This window comes from Vulpes vulpes, chromosome 5 (assembly GCF_048418805.1).
Source record: "Vulpes vulpes isolate BD-2025 chromosome 5, VulVul3, whole genome shotgun sequence".
Classification (NCBI taxonomy): domain Eukaryota; kingdom Metazoa; phylum Chordata; class Mammalia; order Carnivora; family Canidae; genus Vulpes; species Vulpes vulpes.
The window spans coordinates 104,138,607-104,166,199 of record NC_132784.1 but is presented as its reverse complement, the minus strand read 5'-3'; the positions used below and the strand labels follow the sequence as shown (position 1 = coordinate 104,166,199).

General features: G+C 33.9%; 1 protein-coding gene across 6 annotated transcripts in view; it reads right to left on the bottom strand.

The window, feature by feature from the left end:
• The window catches only part of SPATA17 (spermatogenesis associated 17), a 206,338-nt gene that overhangs the window by 177,856 nt on the left and 889 nt on the right, over positions 1 to 27,593 (bottom strand). For all 6 annotated transcript variants that reach the window (XR_012001794.1, XM_025991317.2, XM_072759548.1 and 3 more), the window contains exons 2-4: positions 15,405 to 15,494; positions 14,166 to 14,247; positions 1,080 to 1,130 (exon numbers count right to left, since the gene is read on the bottom strand). Coding sequence is in view for 5 of the 6 variants with exons in the window: in XM_025991317.2 (XP_025847102.1) it covers positions 1,080 to 1,130; positions 14,166 to 14,247; positions 15,405 to 15,494 (223 nt within the window). In the remaining variant the exon portion in view is untranslated. The remainder of the gene's footprint in view (positions 1 to 1,079; positions 1,131 to 14,165; positions 14,248 to 15,404; positions 15,495 to 27,593) is intronic.

The following is a 27,593-nucleotide window of genomic DNA, read 5'->3' as shown; positions in this document are numbered from 1 at the left end:
TAAATAAATAAAATCTGAAAGAAAAAAGAAAAGAGAAAGAAAGAAGAAAGAAAGAAAGAAAGAAAGAAAGAAAGAAAGAAAGAAAGAAAGAAAGAAAGAAAAAGAAAGAGAAAGAAAGAAAGAAAGAAAGAAAGAAGAAAGAAAGAAGAAAGAAAGAAAGAAAGAAGAAAGAAAGAGAAAGAAAGAAAGAAAGAAAGAAAGAAAGAAAGAAAGAAAGACAGACCAATCCTTGGGATAGGGACTCCGTACACACCCATAACTGTGAAAAGCACCCTTCCCAAAGCAATATAAATAATCAAAATAATGTGATTTACCTGCCATAGTTCAGTACAGGACTTTCAGAAGGTATTTTACTACCTTGCTTCACCCAAAATAAAATCTATTATTAGTGGAAGTAAGAACTAATAGATGAATGAAAGAGAATATAAGGCAACATAAGTTTTAAGAGCATTAATGAAATTTGCCAAAGTAATTTCTCCATTTATGATAGCTCTACAATTAAGCTATTATCATACTGTCTGAGACAAGATAAATAATACTCTTATTGTGCCCATTCCCAAAATCAGTGCAGAAACCAACCAGCCCCATAATCACTAGACTCAGCTTTCCATTAGGAAAATAACACATAAAAATGAATATAGAGATGATAGAAATTAAACTTCTAAGGTGGAAACTGCCTTTATTACTGCTAAATCATATGAATAATTTCTAATTGATTTGTATTGGGCTGGCATCTTATATTCCAGAACCATGTTCATCTATTTATCACAATATTCTATATGACATATGGAAACTAATACATTGCTTCATTAATATTTACAGTCTTTGTCTAGTTATGGCTCAGAGATATTTAACATTCTAAAACATAAGCACTGATAATTACATGTTTTACATTTTACTCTAATTTTTAATACTGCCAAGATTATTTAGTATAACTAACTTTTTAAGTATGTACTCTTTTCTCTCTAACCATTAGCATATCAATCAAATTTGCATTATTCTGGCTTGCTCATTTTATTAAAAGCGAATTCAGGGCACAATTGACTTTTCATTTGTTTAACAAGTGAAGAAATATTTACCCTGACAGCCATTGCGTTGTAGAGATTCATCTTCATAGCACAAGATGCTAACTGTGAATCAGAAAAAAAAAAAAGATGGCATATAGTTCAGTTACACAAAGACAGTGCAGCCTATTTTTACATATAAAAGATAAGAATCTTTATACATAATACATAATAAGAGTTCTAGGCTTAGAAAAATGAAATCAAACTTTGTATTGAAGAGATAGGCTTCCTAATACATAATGCAGGCTTAACCAGAAAAATCTATGGTAGTCAAACTAGGAGCTAATGGAGATATATGATCATAAAATGCTCTCCGCTGAGTTTGATAATCAATGGTGCTCTACTGAGAATAGAATAACAAAGCAGAAATATTCACAAGTGCTGGTGACACGTAGTATTGTATGATTTATTCACTGGGGTTCTTTTAGCCAAAACTCACAGAAACATAAAAGGAATTCATATTTCAAGACGTCTGGTTTAATGAAAAATTCAAAGAAATGCTGTCTTCAGTCGAAATCGTTCAAGGATATGGATGCAGTGATGGAGCAAAATTGTGCCTTCCAACCATCTGTACAAAATGTTATGTACTTAGCTGCCTCCTGAGTAATCCTTGGGAATTTTGTTTCATTTAATATTCATTTTAACACCATAAAATCATAAATACAATGATATCATGTTACAGCAAATCCCCTGATATAGTGAAGACTTCCTAAGGTCTTAGTTTCTTTCTAGTATAGACACATTTGTCTATTAACATACAAATCTCTGTTACACTACATAATCACTTAGTAACATAGCTTATTTCAAGGAAAATATTGCTTTAAATGAAGTTTCTACATCTGTTATATCTTTTAATTAAAAACATAAAATTAACATAATCCACGACAGTACAATAAAGAGTAAATGCAATGAAATATACATTTTAATACAAAATATTACTTTATCCATTTTTACTCAATTGAAATTTGCTCTACTAATATAACTTGAGTTTAGGTAATAGGTGCTATGTTTCAGGCAAAAATCAGAAGTAAGTGCCTTAACCTTTTACATAGGGGTTTTCTTCCCTGCAACAAGCAGAAATTCATATAAAAGGGCTTCACTGTAATTAGGATTGTTTGAATTGCCTGGTCTGATCCAAAGCAAATTGTCTGTAGAGAGCAGCAGGGCTGGATTATTTATCAACAGTCTGAGCAATTAAGAAACAGTTGGCTGCAATATGTTATTTACAAATGAACACAATGATGTTACTTCATTCTAAATTCTTTCTTCGTCATAGCAAGCAAGGCATAATTCTTGGCATTTGAGGTGAATTTAAAAGATTTACTTTAATACCGTACTTCTTCAAGTCATATTGACACAGATACAACAATTAAATGGCTTTATACAGGAGAAACATATTAAAAATTACCTATCTAAAAAGTTTGGGATCTGAAAGAGGCAGTGTTTCTTATCTTTATTATGTTGCTATTCAGTAAGCAGCACCAAGTGTGAGCTTTCAAGCCACAGATCTGAGTACAGGTCCTGATGTTGCTTTTACCAGCTGTGTGGTTTGGAACAAATTACTTAACACCTGCCAGTCTTGACTTCCATGCTCACAAAATGGAACAGTACATACTTCATGGAGTTTAGGTGAAGATTAAAATGAGATAAAATATTTAAGATGCTTGGGACACAGTTGATGATGATTATAAAAGGACTGTTATACATTTTGTAGCTAAAAGTATGTAATTTAATAGTAAAATTCCAAAATGTAAGAGGTTAAAATTCATTCTGAAGATGGAGAAGAGAGAGATCTAGCTTTTAAGTGAACGGATTCTGAGTTTTACAGCTAAAAGGTAGAATAGCACTTTGATTCCAGTGTATCATTCTCAAGTGAACCACTATTTGATATTGAATTTGTTTTGGAAAGAAACAAAAATATACTTATGTGAAAAATATTGCATGATCCCACTTACACGAGGTATCTTAAATAGTCCAATTCACAGTGATAGAAAGCATAGCAGTTACCAGGGACTAGAGGAAAGAGGGAACTTTTGTTAAATGGGTAGAGTTTCCATTTGAGATGGAGGAGAAATTTTGGAGATAGGTAGTGTTGATAGTTGCATAAAAATGTAAATGTACCTAGCACCACTGAATAATCCTACAATTAAAAATTGTTAATATGGTATATTTTATGCTATGTGCATTTTATGATTTTAAAAAACTAAAAAAATCATTTGTGAATATGAATTGTTCATTTCCATAAGCTATTTTTGAGACACATCTAGACACTTTAAAATCTTACAAAATTTCTTCAGCTAAGTCTTTTTATTCCCATTCTAAGTAATGATGCTTTATTAATGTGTCTTTTTGCTTACATGAAGAGTTAATATAAGTCATATAAAAGCTCTTGTTCTTAAAATTATTGGCTAGAATTCTGTCCCCAAAATGTGTTTTTTTTTTCTATTCCATGGAGTTGGATAAACAAAGCATATCCTAGCTACTAAATATTAATAGTATATCCAACAATGACAAGCTATTGTAATTTCTCAACAGACAAAATTCTTAAAATTTTTCTATTTATTCATTTCCCATTTTATCATAAAATACTAAGTTTACTAAGACTAAAAATCTGGACTGAAATTCAAGCATAAATGATGAGTTTCACTGTAATGAAAATATGATTGTCAATTATAGATGTTTCCCCAAATGTTTGTTGAATAAATAAAGAAAGGGAAAGAGAGAGGGAGTGGAGAAGAAAGAGAGAAAGAAGAATAAACAGAATTGATATGTCACACTTACAATAGATAGGGCAGGAAGAAATTCTGGAGTGAAAAACAGCGTTTGAACACTAAATCAACCGTTTGTTAGCTGTATAGCTTTTGCCACAGCAACTGCCTGTGTTTTTACAAGGCTTCTGAAATGTTTCTTGGAGGATGTATTTCTTTTAAAAACATAATTTTTTGGGTGGTTTGTATACATGTGAATCTTTTAGACAGGGCTGCTATTCAGTGGGATTGACCATGATTACTGATAGAGGCATGTTTCATATTTTGAGTTTATTTGTTTCTTTCTTTTTTTCTTCCTATCAGGTGAGTTATAATGGGATGGTAGTTGGGGATAAATGAGAACCACTCTCTTAGAGGTCAAGTGATATTCAAAGCTTACCACAATCAGATCCCAATTTTCCTCCCAATTATCTCTCACCGCTCCATTCCTTTAAAGCTCAATCTGATCAAATTACTATTTTTATTCTTCACCTCCATGTCCATATTACTCCCCTTACTGGAAATGTTTTACCATTCTTTTCCATCTCTCCAAACCTTATCTTTCCTGTTTTTCTTGCAAGCACTTATAGGAGAAACTATCTTTTCTCTCCTACTCCAAGTACCATCAACCAGAAGAAACTGGCATTCTTCTAGTTCCAAAGCATACTTTCAAACCATTTCAAACCAGTAAGAAGTATTCCTTTGGAAAGGGCAACAACAACAACAAACCATAAGAACAAGAAACCTTACTCTTGAACCTCCAGCTTTCCACGTTTAAGACTCTCTATCTCTTTTGGTTTGTCATACTTCAGGTGTTCAATCCCTGACTTGCTCCAATCATATGCTATAAAGATTTTGACATCAAGCTAATGGTCTTCATCACAACTCCTGCCATTATCTTGCAACCTTTCAAATTCATGTAGACGATATATTTAATCACTAAATCCCACAACTGCTGCTTTTCTCAGTCCCAAAGACCTATAGCCTTCCATTACCATAGCCATGTTCTAGACCTTATGAACTAGAAATATTTCTCCTCTTAAGTCTAAACTTGTAATGCAAATTCCTCTCCTAAACCCTGATGGTTTAACTTCTCTTGAAAGTTGTTCTATCTGATTGAGACAGATTTAATACAGATATTTCTTATTCCCCATTTTTAAGTTCCCTCTTCACATATTTTTATATACAATGGCTACATGGTATTTTGCTACATGAATGCACCATAAATGATTTAATATTTCCTTTATTATTGATTGTTTAGGTTGAAAACAAAAAAAGATGAGTTTCAAGGAGGAAATTGCCAATTATTTTCAAAAGCACACTTTAAAAAAACTTTTCATTAAATGCTTTATTTTAAATTTGGCATAGTTAACATACAGTGTTCTATCAATTTCAAGGTACAATATAGTGATTTAACAATTCTACACCACACTAAGGGTACTCTTGAATCCCCATCACCTATTTCCCCCTACCCACCTCCTCTCTGGTAACCATCAGTTTGTTCTCTATAGTTAAGTCTGCTGTTTGGTTTTTCTCTATCTCTTTCTCTTTCTTCCTTTGCTCCTCAAAAAGCAGAACACTTAAAGCAATATATATTCATAATAATTTTGAGTAACACATCTATCTATATAAACTCGACCAAATCAGCTGGCTTTATTTGTTAGATTGGGCAGTACAAAGAAAATATTTGCATTAAAGTGATGACAGTGGAACCTTCAGAAGCCATGCACATATGGATAACAGATCTGATGAGCATGAGCCTTTGTTATTTTCCACATCAGTGCTATCCTCATTTCATAATTTTGAGTATAATCATTAAAATGATTTATTATCAAATAATCGTGAGTATTTTGTGCATATGCTTTGCCTTGTTTGTTGGCAACTGATACGAATCTGTTCATTATCAACAGCTGATTTTTAAAAGACCCTTTTTTTCCCACACACACAAAATTAAAAGCCAATTTTATTATTTCTTACAGTTATTAATAATGTAATCTTTAAAAGCAGGAGAATCAAATCTAAATTCATTTCATAAGTATTATGAACATATATTAATAATTTTAAATTAATACCAGCATGTCAGAATCTTTAGTATCTAGCCTTTAGTATTTAACTAAACTGTAAGACTCTAAAGGGGAAAAATACATTTCAATTTTCTGCTCTGATGCTAAAGGGTGATAAATGTTGCCTTATTAACTTATAACTGATTTAGAAGTCCTGTAAAGAAATTTATAAGAAGACTTGGGCATTTTCTCAACTACTGAAGAGATAATTTTATTTACCTAATTTAGAGTAATAAAAATGTCTATAGAAGTAACCATATCAATCTTATTGGTTTTAAAGTTAGTAACCAATATTTTATATATTTTTACTGTACATTAAAAAACCCTGCTGGTATTTATCATAACAAGATATAATGAAATTTTATAGACGGCATCCTTTGTTCTACTTAAAGTGAATAAAATTTCTATTGTTACTCTTTCAAATATTAATCTAATACAAAAACTTCTTAAGAAGTAATAAAATGATAAGCATTATATAAATATTGTGAGCTTTGATTTTCAGCAATATAGACTATTCAGAATCTGAAGAATAATCATTTTTTTTTAAATAAGTGTCTTAGTAAATGAAATAGTTCTACCATAGACTATTCACATTCAAGGAAAAAGCTTTAATTAAATTCTGTTAATGTGATTGCCATACAAATGTTATTCACTGAATGATCTCCATTTGAAAACAAGACATTGAGCTGTTTAGGAGTATAAGTATATAATAATACATATGTACACATATATGTTTTAATAATAATACATATAGAATGAATCATGTATATTAGGGTAGTGTTTATACTTTACTGCTCTCAGAGTCTTGTGATTAAAAAAGCAGTGTATTTGATATTAAACAGAAAGTAAATTACATAATGATAAAATATAAGAAAAGAAAAGGAAATTTAAAAGGATAACAAGATGCATACAGCTATCCTGTTATAGGTTATAGTGATGAATTCACTTAGATAACACTCAAAATGCTAGTGCTCAAAATGACATGAGTAAAAAAATATTTCAGTATTTTTCAGGTACTGTCACCTAGGAATGACTATTTTCACCTCACCATTTATAAAATAAAGCAGAGAGCAGTACAGACAAGCCACATAAAACACAATACAGTTGAAAACAAAAAGGTCCAGGGCTGTCTGGGTGGCGTAGTTGGTGTCTGACTCTTGGTTTTGCCTTTTTTTTTTTTTTTTTTTTTTTTTTGACTCTTGGTTTTGGCTCAGGCTGTTATCTCAGGGTCCTGGAATCGAATCGAGCCCTACTTTGGGCTCCACACTGAGTGTGGAATCTGCTGAAATTTGTCTCTCCCTCACCTTCTGCCCCTCCCCACGTCTCACTCTCCTCTCCCAGCCCCCCTGCCTCTCTAAAATAAATGAATAAATCTTAAAACAACAACAAGAAATCTCCCAAAACAGTAGGCCCATTTGAGTATACAGTAGGAAGAGCAAGTTGTGGTAAAGTTAAAGCAAAGAGCTTGGCAGGTATGAAACGCATGTGCACTGAGCACACATATCAGATAACCAACAATTTTCACTAACAGGAAAAAAGTTTCAAGGTTGTGAATCAACAACCCTAAATTAATTAATTAATTAATTAATTATTCGTAAGATGGACAAATTTGGGTTATGTTGCCAGATACAGCAGCCTAGAAGTCAGCAGAAAGGCCAGAAATGGAGGTTGAGAATAAAAAGAAGCAAAAACAATAGTCATCAAGGAAGCAAGAGTCAATTCACAAAAGAAAACTGGAAACGATTGATTATTGTGAGTTAATGAAGGCACTGTAGTGGAGAACCCATGATCCTTTAGGACTGGATAATCCAGTTGGTGTCACTATTAAAATATTTAAAACCTGGATAGAAATAATTTAGTTAATAGAATTTTGTGAGGCTATCTAAAACTACTGAACCTATCTAAGGAGATCCTAGGATCTGTCTTTTCACAGTTCACTTTCTGTGTGACCTTTGCCACATCTGAGACTGTTGAAGATGCAAATTTGGTAGCAGTTCTTTCCTTTAGTTACTGTGATATTGTATATCTGCTTTTCTAGCTATCATCTGCCTAAAATTCCCTTTCCTCTGCCTAAATTCTACCTATTGTGTTCCACAAGCTTCAATTCTTGGACCTCTGCTCTACTCTTGAGATAGATATATATTATATATATATATTTTTCCATCAGGTAGGAAATCCTGTCATCTTGCAATGATGTTTCTGAAATCTTTGTCTCCAGCTGACTCTCAATCTAAACTTCCATTCAATAGTTCACTTTAATAAGCATTTGTGGAGTGTTAATTATTATATGCCAGACACTCTGAAGAGACTCTGCAAAATCGCCTTACAAGATGTCACCACATGGAGGTGTCCTAACATCATCACAAACTCAAAAAGCTCAAAACATCTTTTTGTAAGCTTCACTGAATGCCCCATTCGGAACGTTTCTCATAAACATGCATGCTTTTGTTATTATTATAACCATTAATCAGGTTTGCTGAGCTAAAAATGCAGTTATCTTAGTAGCTTACAAAATAAAAAGTTTCTCACTCACATGTGTAAGCTAGGGTTCCCTGTAGCTATCTATGCTCTCCATCTCTTCATCTTAACCCCAAGGATGAAGGAACAACAGTCCAAGACTAAGGTGTGCCATTCTTATGCCAGGAGGAAAGAGAAAGAAACTTCTAAACCTTCATCTTGAGTGTCACATATGTCCCATCTGTTCACAACACATGGCTTAGCCCAAATCAATAAGATGAGAAAAAATCATTTTTTTATGAAGAAGGGCATAGTGAATATTTTTGGCACATAGTGATACAATCACCAGCTATGTTGACCATAGCAAAAGTCTTCCAACATATATCCCTGTGAATCATGTAATTTATTAGCAAAAATTTCTGCAGGCTATCTATGTGACATTTAATATGATATATTTGAGATATAGTAAATTGAACAGTCACTGCCATTCAGGAGCTCCCAGTCAAATAAGAAATGTAGATAAACAAATGTATCACAGTGGTACAAAGGCCTACATGAACAAAGCTAGTGAAGCATACCTGACATCTGCAGTCTCCCCCCATTCTACACTCAGCTTCAGATCAGGTAAGGTTGATGTTTAAGTCTAGGATAACAAGTAGGATTTGGACCAATGGGAGTCAGGTCACAGTGAAGGAGGAAGGGCATTCCAGGTAAGGTAAAGGGCATTTGCAAAAATCCTGTAGGACACTGCATATTTTGGCAATGGCAAATGATTTCACGTGTCCAAAGTATATTTTATACAGGTGTAGCAAGAAGTCAGGTTAGATAAGAAGCAATCAAGAGACTATGAAAAACCCTGACATGTCATGTAAAAGTGTATGTTTTATATTGCACACTATGGCAAGTACCATAGGCATAGGAGTAAAATGATGATGTTTAGACTGAAGTCAAGAGACTTTCATGAGGGGAAATGGAAAGTGTTTGATGGCTGATAGCAGATAAAGAGTAGGGAGAAGGAGATAGTAGAGAGTCTAGGATGACTGGATTCCTGGTTGAATGGTTGTACCATTTATATGAATAAAGGAATATATAAGAAGGAACAGGTTTGGGGTACCTAAAAGACATGCAGGGAAGATTTTTAATAAATAGTTAGCATGTTGGTCTATATGGATTAGGAGCTAAGAACTTAAGGCGAATCACTGAATCTTCCTGAGACCTCATTTCTCTCTCTACAAAATTAAAATAATATGTACACTTTCTACTTGACAGATTATTGCTAGAAAATATGAAATAATGGATATAAAAAGTTTTTAAACAAGAAATTCCTTTTAAAATGTAGGAAACTATAAAGATCACATTCAACTCCTGACCAACCATCTGCTACTCCTCAAATTCTCTGTGCCATCCAGATCAACATTTGTCCTGTCTCCCATCACACTATGCTCATTCCCAATTTCAAAACCTCATTCATGCTGCTCCTAATTGTAATGTCCTTCCCTCTCCCCAGTCTTTCACCTACTGATCCTCTGAGTGTCAGTTCTTCTCTCTCTCTCTCTCTTTTTTTTTTTTTTGATCTTTGGAGATAACACTAACTCCCCATCTAAGCACTTATTATCTGTCCATGTGTTTGGTGGGAGAGTCCCTTCTAATTTGACTTTCCTTTTTTAATTAATTTATTTAACAGATTAATACATTCATACTGTTTAAAATTCAAAAGCTATAAAAGAGTTTATAATTAAAAAGTCTCTTTTTATTTTTTAATTTTTAAAAGATTTTATTTATTCATGAGAGAGAGAGAGAGGTAAAGACAGAAGCAGGTTCTCTGAGGGGAGCCTGATGCAGGACTGGATCCCCAGGACCCCGGGATCATGACCTGAGCCAAAGGCAGACGCTCAACCACTGAGCCATCCAGGTGACCCAAAAAAGTCTCTTTTTAAAAAAAGATTTTACTTATTTATTTGAGAGGAGTGCCTAATGGGGGGTGGAGGGGTGCAGATGGAAAAGGAGAAACAGACTTTGCTGCGCAGGGAGCCTGATGTGGAGTTCCATCCAGGACCCTGTGATCATGACTTGAGCTGAAGGCAGACAACCAACTGACTGAGCCACCAAGGAACTAAAAAAGTCTCTTATGCTTATTCCTCAAGTACCTAGTTTTCTTCTCCTATAGGCAAGTAATATCATCAGTTTTCTGTGATCCTTTCCCAGATGAGCAAATTAAATCACTGGCTTTCAAATTATGCTGTGGCAGCTCAAGTGACAATAGAGGCCGCAGAGAAAGTCCAAGTAGTTGAGTTTCTTCAACTTACAAAACAGCTGCAATGCTTACACCTATTTCATACATAGGGCTAAAAACTTTGCTAAAATTTTAGTGAAGGAAGAGTTCTGCTACTGAACTTTTAAAATCGCTAACTTGTATCACTCATTTTATAACTTAATCATGTACTATATGGCATTATTATTATTCTACAGAGCTGTCAGGCCAAAAAATTATGCAGAATAAATTTGGGAAATGATGATTTAAACATAGTTACTACAGACTATGTGTGGGACAGTGTGTACTACTGTGTGTGACAGGATAATTAATGTAGACTTAAAAATATCTTTAACTCATGTCCCACCCTTCAATCCAAGAAAGTAGTAGGTCCTTTCATGTGTTCTTGCTTCAAATGGCTTACATGTGACTGTTCACCCATACTACGCTTTGTTTTTCTAAAACCTGAGCTTGAAGAAATTATCTTGAAATGGAAGAAGGAAAGTTAAGAGGGGAGCTGTGGGCAGAGAAAGAGAAATAAAGTAGCAAAGATTCCACATGTTTGGGGAAGAGCTGGGCATTAGCATTTTAAAATAAGGAAATACCACATTTGGCATTCCTATTGCTTCTAAGAGGTGGCTAAACTCTAGGAATCAACTTGGTGGCAGCTGTGGAGGAAACAGGACTCAAAGCATTAGGGATATCGGGATATTGACTCTAACAAAAAATTCCCTTTACGTGGCCCACTAGCCACAGAGTTCTCAAAGTATGGACCTTGAGAGATCAAATACATGGGCTAGGACAGTGGACCTTCTCTGAATTAAGGCTCCACAAAGATGGGGATCTCTGGTATGTCAGCACTACTTAAGCTGAATTCATAGACCTCTGTATAACCCAAAGGAGGGAAATCTTCTGAACTGAACTTCAACTGCCTACCAGCTCAGGAAATAAGGGTTTTGGAACCATATCAAACTGAGTTTGAACTTTTCTTCACATATCACTAACAGTATATCCTTGGGGAAGTAACCACAGCTGACACTAAAATTCTTCACCTATAAAATGATGAAAATATTCAAGGACTGGTTTGATACTTCAGTTGGTATATACATTAAATATGTAAAATGTTGGGACGACTGGTGGCTCAGTGGTTGAGCCTTTGACTGAGGGCGTGGTCCTGGGTCCTGGGATTGAGCCTCCCATCAGGCTCCCCCCAGGTAGCCTGCTTCTCCCTCTGCCTATGTCTCTGTCTCTCTCTTTCTGTGTCTCTCATGAATAAATAAAACCTTTCAAAAAATATGTAAAATGTTTGCTACAACATTTTAATCATAATAGTCAATCAGTAACAGCTATTTTAATTTCATTCAATAATTACTTATTAAGGTCCAATTATGTTATTTGAGATCCTTATGTGAGATCCTGTGTACATAATAGCAAAAACTTAAAAACTGTCAAGAACCTATCTAAATAAGGAAAATCTCCATCTTTTTTCCCCCATGATTCCAAAAATAATCAGACCCAAAATTGGAGAATAACTTAGTGATTATGATGAGTGATATTCTTTTTGATCAAATTTAGTTAGAACACCAAAGTAACAAATTTCCTAGAATGGATCATTATATAAATTTTTAAGAACATTTTTTCCAGTAACTTCAGCATCATTAGAGTAAATATAGATTCCCAACTTGAATACTTTGACAATAATCACTGAAATGTTTATACTCTCTCATATTTGATCAAAAAGAAGTCTCAATCATTCATAACCTTTTGACTAGTGGCTTGTGATTAGAAACTACAGCAATGGAGGTTAAGTCAGTAATACTCATGAAATGTCACATGCATACACACACTTTATTATCTTGTCTATACAGTGATATAGATCCCCAACCACGAATGGATAATGGGGCCAAAGATAACTCGGTACTCCATAAAACAAAACAAAACAAAACAAAACAAAACAAAACAAAACAAAAAAACTTAAATTTTTGATCATTCCATTTTAAGTAATTTGATTCTATTGAAAGTTGGTTTGAAGGAGCTTCTGCTGGCCGAGTTAATTTGAACACCAAACCAATTAGTGATACTAGTTTATTATTGAATAAAACAGGAATCCATGAGTTCATACTGATGTAAATAATTTTTTTAAATAGGACAAAAAAAGCTTTTTATTATACTAATATGCTAACAAGTAAATGTAGAAGAAATGACAGAGTTAGAAAATTGCTATTTGACAAATACAATAGATTCTGGCCAAAGCCATCATTGAATGCTAAACCTACTATAACAAAACTTGATGAGAAAGATTTATCTTCTTGTATATACATATATATACATATATTCATATATACATACATATATACAGTCTTGAAATAATCCCCTCATGGGGTTCAGTTGGCTAGGCATCTGACTATTGGTTTTGGATCAGGTCATGATCTCAGGGTCATGAAACTGAGCCCCGTGTCAGGCTTCGGGCTCAATGCAGAGTCTATTAGAGATTCTCTCCCTCTTCTTCCCCCCACTCATGTTCTCTCTCTAATGAGTAAATAAATAAAATCTTGAAAAAAAGTATCTCCTCATAAGATAAAATAAATCTGCAGTGTGAGTGACACCATTTTAAATTATCCAAGTTAACACCCGCTGTCATAGGACAAACTGACATCATGTTCCTAAGTGATGTATCAAGATGTATTTCTGAAAAAAATGCATAACCTCAATCTAACAACAAAGAAACATAATTAAACCAAAATTAAGAAATAATTCAAAAAATAGTTTACACTGTTCAAAAATATCAAGGTCATAAAAAGTAAACACAGACTAAGCATATTCAAGGTGACTAAAGAAACATAACAATTAAGTACAATGTAAAATCAGGGTGTGTACCTTGGAAAAGATGTTTTTATAATAAATGACAGTATTGGGACAATGTGAATAGAAATGTGAATAGAGTCTACAGATTATAGTATTAAACAGAAACTATTTAACTGATACTGATCATTTTAATATGGTTATGGTAGAAACCACCCACTGAAAACTTAGAGGTAAAGAACATCACTTCTGCAACCTTATCTTAAATGATTGTAAATAACGATATATGAGGAAGAACAAAAACAAAATATACCAAGAAAGAAAGAGAGAAAATGATGAAGCAAATTTCTTCACTCAAGTGAAAAATATATGGGATTTCTTTGTACAATATTTTACCACTTTTCTGTGCATCTGAAATTATTTCAAAATTTAAATATTACTTTTTAAGTAGCCTGAAATGTCAATGATGTAAGAGATTAGTGTTCTAGACAGGAAATCGATGCTAACAACTAATGAGATTAATGAGAAGCACTTTAAAGTTATTGCAGACATGACAGTGGGCTTACTTAGCTACTTGAAATAAAAGAATAAACTTGCCTTTTGGTGGATTTTAAAAACATATATGTCAAGTGACATATATTAATTAGGAACATATAGTATTAGTATAAGAAAGTACATGAACTTGAGAAATCATGTTATGCAGAGACATGTAAATACAACTTTAGGAAGTTATAGCATATTGTATAATTCAAATGCTAGCATACATAAGTTTTATATTTACCTTCACAACTACTTGATACTGTTGTCTGCCTAAGTAACTTCTCCACCATTTTTGAATAGTAGTTGCTACTCTGTGTAAATGCCTAGGTGAAAAAAAAAATGTATTAGTATGCTTTCTTTGAACCAGATTATTGCTTAAGTTTCTTCTTAGACTGTATCTTTCTACAATACAAAAACTCAAAATCAAATCCAAATTTTTGTATACTTTTAAAGGGCAGAGCTATCATTCTACAATAGAAATAATCATTTCTAGAAGCAGCAAAAGGGGCAGAGATACTCTGTTCATTTGGGGCTTATGACTAAACATCTTTACATTTCAAATACTCTTCAATACTAATTCTTGGAAATAGCTCTGAATGTTAAGATTATAAAACAAGTCAAAGGAACACACTGAGAAATAAGCCAGGCACTACTGATGTGAGTCACTGTAAGTACTTAGAAATACTTCTTGAGGTCAAGAAACACCACCTTTTCCACTTATATTTCCCAGTCTACCCAAGCTAATGACATGTTAATCAGCTAAATTAGCTGATTTGCCACCATGTTCCTCTTTGCCACCATGTTCCTCATTTGTATAGGGGCCAATAGAGAAACTGCATCTTCGCACTTGAATCTGGAAGTCCTATGACCTAACAAAAGGAACTATAGAGTATAATCCCCAGTTCACCATCTGAATGATTATGTACTAGGCATTTTCTTCCTCTACCTTATCCAGCACAATGCTCAGAATTGTGAGAGACTGAAGGAAAATTTAAGCACTGAAGAAAAAGCAAGAACAATTAAGATAAAGAGATCAGTTTTAGTCCCTTGGTAACCAAGATGGCAGCATCCTGGTATCACCTGCTCTATCAACATGTTGTAGAAGATTGCAATAACTTCCTTTTCGGTTTGTTTTGTTTTTTCCTTTCTTATCAGTGATTTCACCACTAAACATAAAGTCTAGTCATTTGTCACAACCTATGGAATTTGAAAAAAAGAATCTCATCAAGTGTATTTATGATATTGAGTATTTTTTTAAACTTGGAGATATGGTTGATATAATTTAGTTTTTTGATATGTAAGAAAAGACCAAAAGAGTTATTTCTTTAAAAAGGACATCATATAATTTATCAACTTCATTATAAGTAAAATAAAAGATTATTTGCAATGAGCACCTACATAAATAAATTACATTTTCTTACATTTTCTAAAGAGTATATTTTTATGATATATCTGACGTTTCCATGACAAAATCATATACCTGATATATGCCCGAACTTGACATCCTCGAAACCAGCTCTGGATCTTAACTGCTGCATCATATTCCTTTTTCCTAAATAAATCTACAACACTAAAAAGAAATTTTTTAAAGCATTTCATTAGTTGACTAATGTAATTCTAAAGCAAATCAACCTGTTAAACTTAACCTTTAATTTCTTCCAAAACGATAATATATTTCAAATGTCATTTTAAATAAAATTAAAATAGTAAATAAAGCATTTCAGAAATCATAAGGTATATTCTTAAAATTAACCTTTCTCTGAGAGGTCATGTGCTTTCAACAGCTTTTTTTTTTTTTTTTCTTAATTTTTAGAATCACCTATTTTGAAACTAATTAATTTACCAGTGATTTTTGTAAGAAAATAATGTGTATTTTTTCATTACTTTAAAAATGTGATTACTTGAATTTCCTATTTGAATGACACTACACATATCATGCAAGATTAAAATGCTTGCATATTTCCCTCAATGCATCAGTTAAATGAACTGCCTCTAAGTAAAATGAATCCATCACAGAATGCCTATTTTAGATAGAATTCTCAGAATTTAAGTTAAAACAGGGGCAAGGCCAAAGGGCTTATAAAAAAGACAAGAAGTTCAGTTGTTAGATTTTACTGACAGCAAAAAAAAAAAAAAAAAAAGGTTTAGTCAAGACAGATTTCTATCTTAATTTTACCAGTCATTACAACTCTCCCTCTCCATCCCTAGTAGATACAGTGATACTGTTTAAGGCATACTGTGCACCACAAAGTAATTTCTTTCCTAGAATGCTGGTTGGCACCTAATTAGCATTTTATGGTTGCTGAATGAATAAAGAGTGGCTAGTCATTTATTTCTTCATTTTTTTTTAATTCCTCAAAATAGGGATCCCTGGGTGGCACAGCGGTTTAGCACCTGCCTTTGGCCCAGGGCATGATCCTGGAGACCCAGGATCGAATCCCATGTCGGGCTCCGGGTGCATGGAGCCTGCTTCTCCCTCTGCCTGTGTCTCTGCCTCTCTCTCTCTCTCTCTGTGGCTATCATAAATAAATAAAAAATTTTAAAAAAAGAGTAAAAAAAAATTCCTCAAAATAGTGTTTCCTTGAACAGGTTATTTTTTCATTGTCATATGCTAGATTAAACATATAGATTTCATTACATTTATATTTAGAACAAAAACAGAAGGGAGAAAAAACCTTCCAACAATAAAATTCTTAGACAATACTATGGAGTTGGCTAAGAGAAAGAAAATAAGATGAGCAGTTAAGCTGTTGATGGCAAATAGCTGAGAAACAAGTGGATGGTTTATAGTTCTAAATAAGCAAGGAAGAAAGTTACCTAGAAAGCCTGACTCTAAAGGACTTGCAAAAGCAAAAAGAAAAACAAAAATCATGCATCAGTCAGTGACCCAGATGTGAAAAAGAATAGTGGAGAGAATTCACACAAATCAGTAAGGTTAAGAGGACACTCAAGACAATCAGGAATAAAAGAAAGTTCGATTATCATTGTATATTTGTACTACATGTTCAGAATTATAGCAGAGACATATTGTGCTCCACATGGTAGAAAGAACGGCTTGAAGTCCTTCACCCTGAGCCTCCCCTGACGCCCCAGACCACTTTAGGCCTTTCCATTGTATAACCTCATAGCTCTTCACAATATTTAACAAAGTCCTGCAAAATGATTGTTTGATGACGTCTTTCTTTCTTTCTTTCTTTTTTTAAGATTTTATTTATTTGAGACACACAGAAAGAGAGAGACAGAGACAGAGACACAGGCAGAAGGAGAAGCAGGCTCCACACAGGGTGTCCGATGCGGGACTCGATCTCAGGTCTCCAGGATCAGGCCCTGGGCTAAAGGCGGTGCTAAACCGCTGAGCCACCCGGACTGCCCTGATGACGTCTTTCAACTATACTTTAAAATCTGCAAATCAGTAATATTACCCATTCTGTCCCACATGCATTCCCAGGGGCTCCAGAAGTAACCCCCCCCCTTTTTTTTCTTTTTTAACCATTAACAAAAACTGTTTTTCCTAACAGTTTTTGTCTTACCAAAGCTGCTTTCTCTTGGGGAATGGCATGCATATTACAGACATGTAATCCCTATGAAAACTAACACTCGCAAGTTTCCCTCACTACCCCTACTCACAACGTTAAAATCTTATCCCCATTTGACAGAGGAATATACTAAGGGAGACAGAGGTGTAGGGATATGTCCAAGGTCACATCTTAATAAATGTCACGGCTGAAATTTGATTCTAGATAGTCTGGCTCCGAAAGTTGGATTTTTACCCATCACTGCACCTAAAGGAGAAGACTAGAAAGATTAAAAAGAGGAGATGAAAGGGAAGTAAAAGGAGGAGGGGGAGAAAAAAAGGGGAGAAGGGTAAAAAGAAGAGTGCATGTAAGCCATTTTCAAATATAATATTAAAATCTTGTGGCATAAAAGAGCACTCATCTCCTTAAATAAGAAAATCTCCTAAATAAGAAAAGCTGAGACTACGATGTGAAAAGATATCAAAATCAAAAGATAGCAAAAACAAAAAACAAAAATTTTGGGTATACCAGGTATTGGTAATAATGTAGTGCAATAGAAACTCATAATATTGCTGGTAGGAGATAATTCAGCCTTTAAATACATACAGGAAATTTTCATTGATATAAATGAAAAAATTAACAAGATTTTAGGATTTAAATAAGGAAAGAAAAAAAGAAGGCCCAATTATAAAAGATAGTATTTTGCAGTGTGATAGAAGTTAATGGTAAGGCACCAGGAAGAATGGAGTAGTTCCAAATGGTGTAAAGAAGTTATGAAGACAAGGTCAATGTTTCCAGGAGTTGCAGGGTTAGAGGGACTCTTTCATTTTTCTTTTAAAATCTTATCCTAGCCAATAAGAAGATATGATGGTGCAAGATATAAAATGTCATTATGGCAAAAATAGAAAAGATACAGTAACAAAATGTCCAGTAAAGCAGGCAATTCACAGATTATAGTGCTTGAAGAAGGAATGAATAATTTTATTTAATAAGGCTGATGTGAAGTGAAATCCATAATAATGAGATAAAACAGTTTCTTATGGGTATTTAACCCTTTTTTTTCCATGAACATATGATCATATATGTTTTCTTTCATTTTAATATAATCTATTTAAATTACTGAAAACGCTGGTCTTTCCTACCCCATCAACAATCAAGTGACTACCTTTCAAAACAGGGAGAAGGGCACCTAGGTGGATCAATCGGTTAAGCATCTGCCTTGGGCTCAGGTCATGATCCCAGGGACCTGGGATCGAGCCCTGCATTAGGCTCACTGCTCAGTGGGGAGTCTGCTTCTCCCTCTACCCTTCCCCCTGCTCATACCCTCTCTCTCTCTCTAATAAATAAAGTTTCAGAAAAAGGGAGAAAAAATATTTGAATAAGATATGCAGATACACCTAATACTTTTAAACTGATGTATAGCTTGAACCTACACTTTATTTATTATTGTCATTAGAAATGCAGAATAAGCAATCAAATTATCTGTTTTGACTTTGTTTTCTAATCTCTCCTGATAATAACGCTAACATGTAATACAGTCAAAAAGAAGATTAAATGATCTTTTATTGGAGTTATGAACACCAATGTATATAAATATAAACACAGATACATCATACTAATAAGAACTACACATCTTAATTAAAGGGAAATATTTTTGGAATAACTAGTAGTTAACTTACTTCTAAGTTTTAATTTATATGCTGTAATTCCACTTCCATACACATTTCTCTGTTGCCCTTTTTTTAACTGCTGAAAAATGAAATTTACAGATACTTGGGTTACCACTGGGATGCTGAATACTCATACAATATGTCATGAACTGCTAGACTTTTTATGTTTAAAATGAAAAATGTGGGTAACACTTTATTTTAATGGTATATTAATTAGTTCCAAATTACAATGAAATCCTATAGCAGTGAATAAAATATGACATCTACATGAATTTGAAATAAATTTATTATGATCAGTATTATCACAATGAATACTAAATGAATTAATAATGATGAAAGACCAAAAGTATTACCAGGAATGTAATAAAACACTGAAAAAAGCTGGAAGTTTCCAGTCACTTCATCATTAACTAGAAATAAGTACTATAACCCTAGATAACACTATAGTCATGTGTATCATTAGTGGCTGGAAATTAATTGTCAATAAATAGCAAATGAAAAAAATGTGTAGTTAAATATCTTTCCACTAATGTGCAAAAAATACATTTTACACATCAACATACTGTGTTTAGTCTGACCTATGTGTGTACTAGCTATTGAATAAAAAGTAGATCAAAAACCCAATCATCTCTTTCTCATTATCATATGACTTTTAACTATTGTAGATACTAGGAATAAAATTACAATATTAGCTGCCCTGTATTACAAAATACATCAATGTATAAAATAATTTTTGCATATCACTTCACTATTAGGTCTTAAGGATGTCATGCTTCTTAAAGGCAGAAACTCTGTTTAATCTATACTTTGTGTTTTAATTATCACTCATGTGCCTAATAAGAGGTCAATAACGACTTGTTGAAAAATAGAACTACATTTCAAATCTAGAAGCCACGTTTTGCTTTCATTAATAGTCCTCATTATTATTATTATTTCACAGCTCAATGAATAATGAGTTATAAATACATATGTATTAGGTCACAAAGTAGGACTTAACATGCAGATTTACAATGTATTTACAAAATGTTTTATAATTTATTTTTCTGCATCTTCCTTCTACCTTCTCTTCCTTCCTGAACAACTAAGTCCTAAAGAAATTGGCAGTGGGCAAGGAAACCAGGATCCTGTACTTGAGGGGATGGGAATGTTGGGGGATGGGCAGCCACAGTGGCTCAGCGAAGCCTGTGTAGGTCAAGATGGGATCACCCGTAGGGGCGCTCTGGGGTAGGTTGTCACAATCTAAGGACAGTGTTCTCATGAAGAGAAGGCCTAACTCTGCGTGTCAAGGAAAGGTGAGGAAAGGTTCCACAAGGACGGGCAGCAAAACAGGGAATAAGAACCCACAAATGATGGAAAGAGTAACCAAGTTGGTGAACAGGTAATAATTTAGCATGGAGAGGTAGGGCCCACACTGCATGAAAAGGATAACCATAAAAATATGAGCCTGGAACATTTTGTGTGGGTGTCAGAAAGCAAGAAAATATTACAATGATCAGGACACAAAGAAAAGTTTCTAGCGGCTTCCATTGGACAAATCTAGAACAATGCTAGCATGAACATAAGTAAAAGAAGTAATGTTAACCCACTGAATAGGAACCTATGAGTCCATAATAGTATGCATAAATTCAAAGCTTTATGAGGAACAGAATACATATACAAATTACAAAGGGGAAAAAAAAGAGAACATTACAGTAGACAAACCTAGCAGAAATGATCTTAGTCACTGATCTAAATGAATACCATCGGTAATGGGACAAATCAAAAGTATACATTATCTGGTAGGATGCAATAAAAGAATTACAGGATCACTTCTGTGATACTGCTGCAAAGATACATAACCTGAATTTAATCAAGAAGAAAAAAAAATCAAACCCAAATCAAGTGAAATCTTACAAAATAACTGATTTGTGATCTTCAAAAGTAACAAGGTTATGAAAATCAAAGAAAGACTGAGAAAATGTTCCATATTAAAGATAACTAGAGAGATAAGATACATAGGATAAAGAACATTAATGAAGCAATTGGCAAAGCTTGAATGGAGTCTGAAGATTAGATGGTAAAAATGTATCAATGTTAATTTCTTGATTTTGATGGTGGAATTGTGGTTATACAATGTCCTTAAGTGAAAATAGTTTGGGAGGGCAATAGTCCAACAGGTTGCAACTTATCCTCATATGATTTGTAGGGGGGAAAAACCCTCTGTACTGTATTGCAGCTTTAGTAAGTTTCAGATTATTTCGGTGTTTTAATTTTTAAGATTTTATTTATTTATTCATGAGAGACAGAGAGAGAGAGAGAGAGAGAGAGGCAGAGACACAGGCAGAGGGAGAAGCAGGCACCCCATAAGGAGCCCAATGCGGAACTCAATTCCGGATCCTGGAATCAGGACCTGAGCCAAAGGCAGATGCTCAACTGCCGAGCCATCCAGGCAACCTTATTTCAGTATTTTTAAATATACATGTGTATATATATAAGTGTATGCAGTATATGCACACAAAAGAATGGCATCCCAAAACTATTTTATTCAAATACTTTTAAGAGTTTAAAATAATTTTGATATTTAAAGTAGACTTAAGATAGGAAAATTAACATCCATAAGGACATTTTTAATGATAAAGAGATTGATTTATTAAGAAAATATAATAATCCTAAATGCGTATGCACTTAATAATAGTGCTTCAAAATATGTAAAGCAAAACCTGACAAAACTAAAAGAAGAACAAATTCATAACAGCTGGATATTTCAACATGCCTCTCTGAATAATTGATAGGACAACTAACTGTACAAGAAATCAATAATAATATAGAAAACCTGAACAACACTTATCAATTTGATCTAATTAACTTCTATAGATCACTACCCAACAATATGTATTTGGAAGGTCTTCAAGTTCACTGATGTTTTATTTGCAGGATTTTAATCTGATATTAAGTACATCTGATTTTTTTGTTTGCTTGTTTTAGACCATCTGTTATTTTTATCTCTAAAAGTTTCATCTGCTTCTTTTTATTTCCATTTAACTCCGCATTATGCTTATATTTTCCTTTAAGTCCTTAAACATGTTTTGAAAGCTATTTAAAACTCCTTATAGGCTAATTCTATAACTTTTGTATTAATTGATTTTTTTCCTCCAGGTTATAAGTCACAGTTTACTACATTTTTCTCTTACTACTAATTTAGGAATAGATGCTGAACAATATGAATGCTATGCTATTGAGTTTGAATTTTGTTCAGAAATTACTGCCAGTCATAAAGCTAGAGTAATTGTCTAGATAATCTCACTTGTCTCCTTTCTCTAAGAGATCATAATCCTACATTGTCTGTTGTATCAAATGCCTAAGAATGATTTTCCACACATTCTGTTCAGTTTTCTAATTTCTCATGGAGGCAAGCCAAGTTTTGTACCAGTTACATCTTCACGGCCACTTATTTTATCTTTAATTTTATGTTTCCAAAATAAAATTTTTGTCCTAGAACATTTTGTCCTATTTATTCACTATTTTATAAACAATAAATGAATAATGCTTAACACATAATTTTAAGCCATACAAAAATTCTAGAGAAAAAAATTAAGATACTGTTTCAACCTTCTTTATCCTCCAATTCTCAAAATCTAATCTCTGTTAACAGTTTGTTATATATGATTTCAGATACTGTCTTTCTCTGAATGTATACATAAAAATTTCATACTTCATGTATTATATATTTTCCATGACCTTTTTTATAACCTTAATTTGTCTCAGGGATTTTTTACATCATTATGTATAAAATTTTTCATTTTTAAATTGCTACTTAATATTCCATTATGCATATATGCCTTAATTTATTAAGCATAGATTAGTTACAAATATATACAAGTTACTTTCGGGTTTTTTTTTATTAGAAATAATGCTTTAATAAATGCCTTTATACATAATCCTGTACGTAAAATACTTTTGTGCACCAATTGTGTATACAAAATATTCTACAAGATATCTACAAGGTCAAAAGATAAAGTGACATGCATTTGATGCTATTATAAACTGAAATGTTTTTGTAGTTTTAAATTACAATTGCTCATTGCTATTACATAAAAAGACAATTGATTTTTGTGTATTGGGTATTGTGTCCTACAGCTTTGCTAAATTCACTTATTTCTAGATCTTTTTGGTAAGTAGCTTAGTTTTCTATATACACAATCATATTGTTGGTGAATAAAGCCAATTTTACTTCTTTTTACAACTTAAACTTTAACAATATTTAAAGCCAGTAAAGAACGTGTGGAATGTTCAATTAAGGGTTTGAGACAATGTCTACACTGAGGGGTAAGCCTTTCTCTCATACGATATATGCACAGAAACACAATTCAAGAGTGAAGAAAAATGTAAAAAACTTTTAAAATAGGGCAGCCTGGGTGGCTCAGCAGGTTAGCACTGCCTTCAGCCCAGGGTGTGATCCTGGAGACCTGGGATGGAGTCCCAGGTCGGGCTCCCTGCAGGAAGCCTGCTTCTCCCTCTGCCCCTGTGTCTCTGTCTCTCTCTCTGTCTCTCTCTGTGTGTCTCTCATGAATAAATAAATAAAATCTTAAAAAAAAGAGGCTTCATCACTTAAAAAAAAAAGGCTTCTAAAATATTGTTAGTAAATACATAGAATTTTCCTATAACCATGGGTTGAAGAAGATCATTCTGTGAGAGGTAAAATTCTCAAAGCCAAAAAATAGACAACTTTGGCTACATAAAACTTTAAAAATTGAAAGTTACTATGGCAAGCAGCACTATAAACTTTAAACATATGGCATTGTCTTTGGGACTGGGTGATAGAGGAGAGACTGTGGGGAATTCTAAGGTCACTAACGATACTGGCTTCTAGAGTATTATCACACTGGCTGGAAGAGTGGGGAGGAAAGTGATATTACACGTTGGATAAAGAATGAGCTGCCTTATATATTAGTGAGACAATTAGCAAGACTGTTGCCTATAACTACTTGGGAGGTGGAAAATGTACTAATGAATTTTTGAATTTGTACAGGAGATGTCTCAGAAGTAAACTGCAAGCGCCTATTAGATTCTTTTAATTGCATAGATTGCATAGAATTAGGGTATCTCATAAATTTCAGTAACAGTGTGCATCTAGATTTAACTATAAATACTACAAGATAATTGTTCATTATTGTTTCTATTATTTCTTTTGCTCCTCTTCCCCTATCTTGAGATCTTCGTTCCAAATTAATTCTCACCTGATTTCAGAGAGTGCCTTCTTGAGTACATTTCCTCAATAGAGTATATGATGACATAACTCTGAGTCTTTATACAACTGAAATGTCATTCTTTCATCAAAAAAAAAAAAAAATGAGTAAGAACTTCGCTCAGTCTAAGTTTTCAAATATTGCCTTGAATAACCAGTAATTATTGTCCTTTTATCTTCTAGGTCCCTTGTCTTGCATATGAGTTATTCAATGCTTCTCTCTACCTTGGCAAATAACTTTTTTTCTTTTCTGTCTTAGATTAGGAGCTTGGAAAAATTTTTCTGTATCCTTGAAATTTTGCCAGAAAATATATAAGAAGTAGGGCTTAAAATAACATCTTGTCTGGTACTCAGAGTCCTTTCCATTCAAAGCCATATTCTTTCTTCAGTTTAGGAATGTTTTCTTCAGTTATTTCTTTATTATTTATTTTCTCAATCCCATTCCCAAATTCTTCAATGACTATCGTTCACATATTAAATCCCCTGGATATGTCCTCTATGTTGCTTTCCTAAAACATTTACATTTAGTAGTGACTATTCTATTTTTAAATTCATTTATTATATTTTTTAACTGAAAATATTTATTTTTCAAAAATTGGTTACAGGGCACTTAGGTGGGTCAGTGGTTGAGCATCTGCCTTTGGATCAGGTCGTGGTCCTGGGGTCCTGGGATCAAGTCCTACATCAGGCTCCTCACAAGGAGCCTGCTTCTCTCTCTGCCTGTGTCTCTGCCTCTCTCTGTGTATCTCTCATGAAAAAATAAATAAAATATATTTTTTAAAAAAAATTGGTTACAGTAACTCTTTACCCTCTTATTTCTGTAAAACTTCTCACTACATTTTTATTAAAGTTTGCACGTGTGTAAACCATTAATTCTAACTTGACAGTAGCCACCTGTTCTGGTTTCTTGGCTTAATCTCCTTCCATAAAACTAACATTACTTTGAGTGGCTTGTAAATTTTCTCTATATGAATCTCATTTTCCTTCCCTCATGCAAAGAGGGAATAAATATATATAATTTGTAAGGATGTTTGAGAGTTAAATGATAGACCCATAAATAGTTCCTTTTCTACAGTCTCCCATTTTTTCCTGCAAAATGGGACTTCACAGGAACTCATGAGAAATACAGATTTTCTTGCCATAACTGAGACCCGCTGAAACAGAATCTGTATTTATAACAACATCTTGAAGTGATTCTAATGTACATTACAGTTTACAAAGAGCTGATCCAGACAATAACACATAGGAAATGACAATGATTTCATAAAGAAACTGCCTGTTGACTTTTTTCATATTAGTATTTTGTATGATTTTTGACCACAAAGTTATCAATACGTTTTTGGTATTATTGTTTTAACTAGGCAAACTTTGTAATTTTGACTCTTTCATGATCTTTAGAGACTTCCTTTTATATTGAAAATATTAATACTGATAATAAAAGAAATGGAAGGAATGCCAGCCTATTCTCATCATGGTCTTTTCATAGGTCTAGTCTTCGCTCCAAGTAACCTCCAATTTTGGGGAAATGTACCCACTGTCAAAAGCCAGGAGATGGGAACAAAAATTGATACTGTAATCTGTAGGAAAAAAAAATTATGTCTATTTGCATTTCTATGGCAGTTCACCAGCCTTTTCTACAACAGTGTTCTTGAGCTCTAAAAAATAGAGATTAAAACATTAACTTGTAACATTGTGAAAACCAAATGGGGTATTTATGCTCCTAATACAAATCCTAGCATATAATCACTGCTTAAGAAATGTTATTTGTTTCACTTCCTGTTCATCCTTATTCTATTGTAATTACTTTTTAAATGCCTGTATTCCATATTAGGCCATGAACATAAGGAGGGATGCAGCTTACTTCTTTATATAGGTATGTCTTGAACATAGGACGTGTTCTCCCAATAAATGCTCGATAAATGGGTAATAGTGTATTTATCTGTAATTATAGTCATACACAGATAATAATTTCTATATCTAGCAATTTTAGTACATTTACTTAAACCAGGGCTAATGATTGATTCAAAGACTCATTCATGGGAGCTACCAGACAAAAAATTATTATGCATCTATCATGTATGAGGAACTATGATAGATGCTAGAGACCTAAATGACAAGCAAAAAAAACAGATTCTCCCTACTTCTAGTTTAAGAGGCACCATTGATATCTCCAAGCAGAATGTAAAACTGAATGTGGTAAGTACTGTAAGAGGCACGCATGCTAGAAGAATGTAGTAGGGAAGATGAATGTTGGACTAAGAACAGCTCAGCACAATCCTGTCTTATTGAGATATCTTCCCTTGGCCGGCCATCTCACCATAGTCCACCGTTGTCTAATTCACTCTTTTGCAGGTTCTCTTCTGTTGGAAAATCCCCCGAGGCCTTGCTTCCAGAAAGCCATGGTCAAAATAAAACTCTTCCACAGGGAGAAGTTTGGGTGTAGCGGGGTGGATAAGGCGACTAGAGTCTGTGTTACTCCTCTTCTAGGGGGTAACATGTGGATGCTGATTATCTTGCCCAAACAGTTGAAGATACTGTCACTTTGGAAGACTAATGAGTCATAGAACAGTTGAGTTCAATGGTATTGGTGAAACAATGGGGGCTCAAATCCCCAGGGAGGTGGGAGACACACACACACACACCACACACACACACACACACACTAAGCTCCTCCACCTACAGAACCCGGGGGGAACCCCAGTCAGGCTATTAAAACTTCCAACAGGGGAGACATTGGTTTCCTCAAACTGGAGTGATGAAGTCACAGAAAATGTACGATTTTACCTAGAGGGGGCTGTTTCTTAAATCATCTCCACTGATAACTATGTCTCGGGATCCCTGGGTGGCGCAGCGGTTTGGTGCCTGCCTTTGGCCCAGGGCGCGATCCTGGAGACCCGGGATCGAATCCCACGTCAGGCTCCCGGTGCATGGAGCCTGCTTCTCCCTCTGCCTGTGTCTCTGCCTCTCTCTCTCTCTCTCTCTCTCTCTGTGACTATCATAAATAAATAAAATTAAAAAAAAAATTAAAAAAAAAATGATAACTATGTCTCCCCCTCACCCTACACTCTCATCTATGACTCCTCCCTACCCACGTAGGGTAACCCTACTTTTTAAAAATATTTTATTTATTTATTCATGAGAGACACAAAGAGAGAGTCAGAGACACAGGCAGAGGGAAGGAGAAGCAGGCTCCTTGATCGGGGGACACTGGGGTCACGCCCTGAGCCAAAGACAGGGGCTCAACCGCTGAGCCACGCCCA